Source organism: Fusarium mangiferae (genome assembly GCF_900044065.1).
Source record: "Fusarium mangiferae strain MRC7560 genome assembly, contig: FMAN_scaffold042, whole genome shotgun sequence".
Taxonomy (NCBI): Eukaryota; Fungi; Ascomycota; class Sordariomycetes; order Hypocreales; family Nectriaceae; genus Fusarium; species Fusarium mangiferae.
In genome coordinates, this window is record NW_024573962.1 from 1 (window position 1) to 6,769 (window position 6,769).

Genomic DNA, 6,769 nt, shown 5'->3' on the forward strand with positions numbered 1-6,769 from the left:
CCAGATCAATCGTGTTTCCATGTGGGTTTGTCGGTATATCTGGAGTGTTGAGAAGGTCGAGGTCATTCTCTGACGCCCAGCCTGCAATCTCTTGTCCGCGATTCGTAGCTTGGCCTGTCTGCCAGCTATTATGTCTGGTATTGAAATCGCCAGCAACTAGGCAGCGCTCCGGGACATCCCATCGAAGCAGCGTATTCAGGGCATCCCTCTCGTCGTTCTGACGGTAGAAGTTGACTATCGTCATGCCACTGATCGTGAGCCAAAGAATGTCTCGGCTCTGGAAGGGCCGGATCTGGTCAGCAACAAGTCTTGAGTCTCGTCGGACGTATGTCATGACTCGAGGCCGAGTGTCATTGCTGCTCCACGTGTCAACTGGCGTGAATGTGTCATATGCCGGGTGAGTTTTGGTCAGGAAGCGGGACTCGGTATGAGACGTCCACGGCTCCTGCAGGAGTACAATGTCATATCGTTCCGAGTCGGCCAGCGCCAGGGCGCAGTCGTGGGCCGGAGGGACCTTGCCGACGTTGGCCTGGAAGATCCTGAGCGGCTTCTTGTCGCTCTTTCGTGTCTGCTGTGAGTGTCGTCTATTCCCGGTCATGGGGACGAGTGATGAGAACTATTCGGCGCTTTCGCGGTGAGCCTGGTCTAGGATGCTCAGGCTCCTCTTCTGCCTCGTAGCCGATCTGGGTCGTTGTGGCCACCATGATGCACGAAGGTGCTCCTGATACAGCTGGGCTTGGAGCACGAACGCTCGGTTGGTCTCGTGATACGTCATCCTCGCCTTGTCGGTCAGACATGTCTTTTTGGGCTTCTTGGTGCGATTCCAGTTGTGCTTCTCGCTCTCGCTCTCGCTGTCGTTGTCGGTATGCCTCCGCACCCACGGTCCGGATATGTCCTCATTGCTCTTTAGTGAGCCGGCGGAGCACGCCGCGTACTCTCTTTGGCCGATCCGGGCACTTGTCAAAGTTGGCCTGATGCGGGCCCAGGCAATTGACGCACCGCTCTGGTGCGGCGCAGTCACCCGTAGAGTGGCCGGCCTTGCCGCAGCGTTGGCAAACTGGCTGTCTGTAACAACTGCGGGCAAAATGATAGCCCCAGCACGTCTCGCACTGTCTGAGTCGGTTGGTTTTGTCGACGAGTCTGGCCGCACTGCTGCCAAATAGCGACCAGAATCTCTTTGTTGGCTTCAGAAAGGACACAAGCAGGCCCTTGGTCAAGGGGTTGTCTGAGAATTGTCGCGCAGGGCGTATGTCCACAGGCTTGAGCCCCGTCTGGATTTCTATCTCATCGCTGACGACGCTGTCACTATCCACCTCATTGCCGTGGAAGTCGGTCAGTCTCTTGGGAAAGTCTGAGACCACATAGGTGAACCATTCCTTGTTCGTTTCTACTGCTATAGGTTTCAGTGCAGCGGCCCATTCAGCCTGCTTTTCTACCAGAAAGTCGCGTGTTGCCGAGTCGGCAGCCAGGACGGCCCATCCGGACCGGACCTGAAACACCTGTCGGATCTTGTCCGAGACGGCGCCAAGTTTCTCCCGGATCAAGGTCCGGATGGCATAGCCACTGTGGGCCCTGGCCGGAGCCTCGGCCTCTAGACGGACAAAGACGCGGAGATCCTGTCGGGGTGGGGCCATGTTTGTCAGTTGCCCTTGGCGATGAGGTGGGTCGGATTGCCGGTGCTGTTGTTGTTGATGATGGCGGGATGTGCGGGCGCGGTCAGCGGGGAGTGGGCGGCGGCGACGCTGCTGTATGTAGGCTTAGGTGTCGTATGTCCGGAGCTGGAAAGCTCTTGTTTCCAAATGCCAAGAAAGCTGTCAGCACATTGCTTAGCGAAACGCCGTTGCGGTCCGGTAGCGAATTGCTGGGCCGCTTCTTCAACCTTGGCGCAGAAGGTCTGGAAGACCATCAGCTTGGCGTTGTATTCTTCCGCCTGTTCTCGCGCGAGATCATTGGCTGACTCGATGATAGAGATTGGTTGTTGTTCAAAGATCGACGATGAGTTAGCGCGCGCAGCTCCTTCCGTGGCTGCAGCCGCGGCGGCGACAAGTGGTGAGGATGGTGTCTGAGCCATCCGCCCGGGAGTGGTTGAAACACCAATGGTGCCATTCACGGTCGCAGGGCTGTTTTGCAAAAGAGATGCACGGGCTCTTCGGTTCAGATTAGCGGGAGTGTGGATCCCCATATTAAAGGGGTCTGTGGCGGCAGGCGGGCTCGCTATAGACGAAGCCATCGCCGCGACTTGCGACTGCGCAAAGCGCAGGATGAAACGTTTGTTGTGCAGTTGTTAAGGATTTCGGTGTAGACAGAGCCACTTTCTTAACACTTGTATGCCAAGAAAGTGTGATGACAAAGGAAGTTGCAACCTTAAGAGATATGTTATGTTATGTTATGTATATTTTTCGTCCGGGGGGCCGTAGGCCCAAAAAGTCCCCTACTGGGGCACAGGACGTGCTGAGCTAAACTATCTATAAACGCTACCGTATTGATCCTCCCTCASACCATCTGCAAGGCCTCTTGCGTCGGAGCCGTATACATGCTCGAGCGTTTTCTGTACTCATCCCCCCAAGAGGCACCTCTCTACTCGTAGCCAGCCCTACAGTAGTTNGAGGGCGCAGAGCCCAGAATGTCGAAGGCTCGCGAAGCCCGTAATGTCGAGGCCTGAAGAAGCCGTAGGTATCACGTAGGAAATAGTGCCCGAGGGCGATGTCAAGAGCTCGCGAAGCTTAGTGTCGCTGAGAACACTTGTCACGAAGGAAGGTCAACTCTCCAAATCCCTTTCTTCTGGCAGCTGTTAAGGCCCCGCTAGCCCCACAGCCGCCTTTGCTGCCATTTTGGCCTGTAAAAGCCCTTTGCCCTAGCGGAACGCTAACAGCGGGTGCCAAGAAAAAGTTTTTACAGGAGAGAGTTGTTTCCCGGTTAGGTAATCTATTTTCCCTTATGGTTTAGGGTATTCTGAATTGAATTGTACTCGGTGAGAGGCGGTTGTACAATTGATTTTGGACTGCATTTTTAAATACACGCGAAGGGATCAGAGGAATCGTCGTTAGTTGGGAGAAAATTCGTGGTGGAGACTACCCGTTATGGCGGACCCAATAGGGGCCGATATCGTAGTGGAACAGGATTACGCCCCCTTTTCGACGCCAAAGAGATCGAGTCGAATGGTGAGGCCAACAAGCAAGGTCCGAGATACGGCGCGACAATTGGAAGACACTGCCAGAGAAACGCGAGAAACTACCCGATAGACAACGCGAAACGTAACAGCCGAAGAACAGGCCGACCGGCCGATCGAAACCTGAAAGAGTAGCGGCAGCGGCAGCGGCAGCGGAAGTAGCGATGGAAGGGCAATGCTGCAGAAGGCGCTGGACCTCCTGGCGGAGTCGCGCAGGGAGACCAAGAGACTGCAGGAAGCGCTGAAGGAACAGATAGAGATGACGAGGGAACTGCAGGAAACTGCTGCAAAGCAGGAGGAGACAGTGCACGAGATGGGCAAGCAGATGGTGGAGATCAAGGAACAGATGACCGAGGAACTACAGCGCGTCCGCGAGCAGCTCGAAACTATCGCTACGAATGCAATAGACGGACCACAACGATCATATGCCGACGTCACACGACTAACACCGCTCTTACCCCACAACGATTCGAGGACCGTAGCCGCTCCTCCGAACCCCACAGACGTGCTCTACTGCACGATTGACGTTTCAAGACTAGGAGAAGATGAAGCTAGGCTCTCAGCCGGGACGATCCGAGCGACAGTGGAGAACGAAGTCCGCTCTGAACTGGATAATCCCACGTGGCGATGCCGAGCGGTGACTAAGGACCCAAAGAATCCCACCGCGTCAGGATCACCTGCAGGGACGAGAGCGAGCATGAGATTGTGAAACGCATAGCGGAAACAAAACTGGCCCCAGGAGCCCGGATCCTACGAGACGACCTGTACCCTATCAGAGTGGATAATGTCAGCCGCATTGCGGTGCTAGACGAGAGGAATGAGGTTCGAACTGAGATCACCGAGATGCTCGGCCGAGAAAATGACACCGAAGTTGCAAAGATAGCATGGCTCAGCAAGAGAGATATTCCCAAAGCGTATGGCTCGATGGTCGTATATCTCAAAAAACGGTCAGAAGCTAGGCGGTTCATCAACGAAGGATTCTTTGTGGCTGGAGGAGAATCCGGTACTACAAAGACGTTCGAACGTCGCGATCGCCCCAAGCAATGTTATAACTGCCAACAGATCACGAACCACAAAGCCTATCAATGCGACAGACCACAAATCTGTGGCAGATGCGCACAAGAAGGTCACCACCACAGTGCATGCACAGGAACGATTCCGAAATGTATCCCATGCGGCGGCCCCCATGAGTCATACAGCAGAAACTGTCGGAAGCTCTATCCATCACAACATGAATAGCATATTCCGACTGGTTCAACTGAATGTCATAAAGCAAGGGCCGGTACATGATAGTTTAATGAACGACAAGGACATTCAGGATGCGACCGTATTGGCCATCCAAGAGCCCCATGCACGTAGGGTCCAGGGCAAATTATTGACAACACCCATGGGACATCATAGATGGGTCAAGATGGTGCCTACGACAGAGAGGGAGGGTAGATGGGTGATTCGAAGTATGCTTTGGGTGAATAGGGAGGTGGAGGCGGAGCAGGTACYGATAGAGTCCCCAGACGTGACAGCAGCGGTCCTCCGATTGCCAGACCGTCTGGTGTTCACGGCATCGGTCTACGTACCAGGCGGAGACGCCCAAGCTTTACGGGACACATGTAGCAAGCTCAGCAGAGCTATTACGGAGGTGAGACGGAGATCAGGGAGAGCGGTTGATGTGATGATGGCTGGCGACTTTAACCGGCACGACCAGATGTGGGGAGGGGACGATGTATCGGTGGAGCGACAAGGGGAGGCGGAYCCGATTATCGACTTGATGAACGACCTGATGCTCAGAAGTCTTCTTCGCCGAGGCACGAGAACATGGCAGAATGGTGACCACGAGACGACGATCGACTTGGCTCTGGCCTCCGAGGAGCTTGCGGACGCAAACATCAAATGCGCGGTTCATGGTACGGAACACGGGTCGGATCATCGTACGGTAGAGACGGTGTTCGACGTTTCAGTCCTGACACCRAAACAAGAAGAAAGGCTGCTGTTCAAGAGTGCACCCTGGARAGAGATCAACAGCAGGATTATGGACAAGCTGAGAGAGAAGCCARCGGGAAACACTGTGCAGCAGAAAACAGACAGGTTGATGGAARCGGTCTCGGAAGCTGTCCAGACCTTAACACCRAGAGCCAAACCGTCTCCATATGCAAAGCGATGGTGGACCGATGATCTCACACAGCTGCGACACATTTACACATACTGGAGGAACAGAGCGCGGACCGCGAGACGTGCCGGTCAGAGTTCCTCGGGCCTCGAGGGCTCAGCAACCGCCGCAGCGAAGCAATACCACGATGCCATACGGCAACGGAAGAACAACCATTGGAAAGAGTTCCTAGCAGATAACGACAACATCTGGAAAGCAGCCAAATACATGAAGTCCGGAGATGAAGTCGCTTTTGGGAAAGTGCCACAGCTCACCAAAGCAGACGGAGCACCAACCACTAACCATAGAGAACAAGCCGAAGAACTGTTAGCSAAGTTCTTTCCGCCACTGCCAGACAACATCGAAGACGAAGGGTAACGGCAACAAAGGACTCCAGTAACGATGCCGAACCTGACTATGGAAGAGGTGGAACGCCAACTGTGGGCGACGAAGTCATGGAAGGCGCCTGGAGAAGACGGACTACCGGCGATGGTCTGGAAACAGGTCTGGCCATCGGTGAAACACGACGTCCTCGACATTTTCCAAGCATCATTAGAGGAAGGCGTGGTGCCGAAACAATGGAGGCATGCTCGAATCATCCCGCTCAAGAAACCAGGAAAAGACGACTACACGATTGCAAAAGCCTGGAGACCGATCTCGCTTCTTGCTACTTTGGGCAAAGTGCTGGAGTCGGTAGTTGCCGAGAGGATCTCCCACGCGGTAGAGACTCACGGACTTCTTCCAACTAACCATTTCGGTGCACGAAAACAGCGATCAGCAGAGCAAGCGCTCATACTCCTACAAGAACGTATCTTTTCTGCATGGCGCTCACGCCATGTCCTGAGCCTAATCAGCTTCGACGTGAAAGGTGCATACAACGGCGTGTGCAAAGAGAGGTTACTGCAGCGGATGAAGGCGAGAGGAATTCCGGATGGCCTCCTACACTGGATAGATGCTTTTTGCTCCGAGCGGACGGCAACTATCATGGTGAATGGACAAAGCTCCGAGAGTAAACCTCTGCCACAAGCGGGACTGCCACAGGGATCGCCCCTATCGCCGATGTTGTTTCTATTCTTCAATGCAGATCTCGTGCAAACTCAAATCGACAAGAATGGCGGTGCTATTGCATTTGTCGATGACTACACGGCGTGGGTGTCGGGACCGACAGCCCAGAGCAACCGGAGAGGGATCCAAGCGGTCATCGACAAAGCTCTTGACTGGGAGARACGGAGYGGTGCGACCTTYGAGGCAGAAAAGACGGCCATCATACATTTCACCAGATACACAGGCAGGATAGACTCGGAACCTTTCACCATCAAGGATGAGAGAGTTTTCCCAAAGGACCAAGTGAAGATCCTCGGAGTCGTTATGGACTCACGACTTCACTACAAACAACACATTGCAAGGGCAGCGACGAAAGGCCTCGAGGCGGTGATGGAACTGAAACGACTCAAGGG

At 54.3% G+C, this 6,769-nt stretch overlaps 3 protein-coding genes across 3 annotated transcripts; 2 read left to right on the forward strand and 1 right to left on the reverse strand.

The window, feature by feature from the left end:
• Window positions 1–5: 5 nt before the first annotated feature.
• FMAN_14308 (uncharacterized protein) lies at window positions 6–2,182 on the reverse strand (the record flags this gene model as incomplete). Its single annotated transcript, XM_041826234.1, has 5 exons — window positions 6–39; window positions 75–559; window positions 618–851; window positions 936–1,616; window positions 1,742–2,182. The coding sequence occupies 5 exons, from the start codon at window positions 2,180–2,182 to the stop codon at window positions 6–8; spliced, it is 1,875 nt and encodes a 624-aa protein (XP_041691594.1).
• A 1,162-nt stretch (window positions 2,183–3,344) lies between these two features.
• On the forward strand, window positions 3,345–5,690 carry FMAN_14309 (uncharacterized protein; the record flags this gene model as incomplete). Its single annotated transcript, XM_041826235.1, has 3 exons — window positions 3,345–3,835; window positions 3,946–4,214; window positions 4,264–5,690. The coding sequence occupies 3 exons, from the start codon at window positions 3,345–3,347 to the stop codon at window positions 5,688–5,690; spliced, it is 2,187 nt and encodes a 728-aa protein (XP_041691595.1).
• Window positions 5,691–5,714: 24 nt separating this feature from the next.
• Window positions 5,715–6,609, forward strand: FMAN_14310 (uncharacterized protein; the record flags this gene model as incomplete). The annotated part of the gene is made up of 2 exons (XM_041826236.1): window positions 5,715–6,509; window positions 6,565–6,609. 2 exons carry the CDS (start codon window positions 5,715–5,717, stop codon window positions 6,607–6,609), a joined length of 840 nt encoding a protein of 279 aa, XP_041691596.1.
• Between the last annotated feature and the right edge of the window lie 160 nt (window positions 6,610–6,769).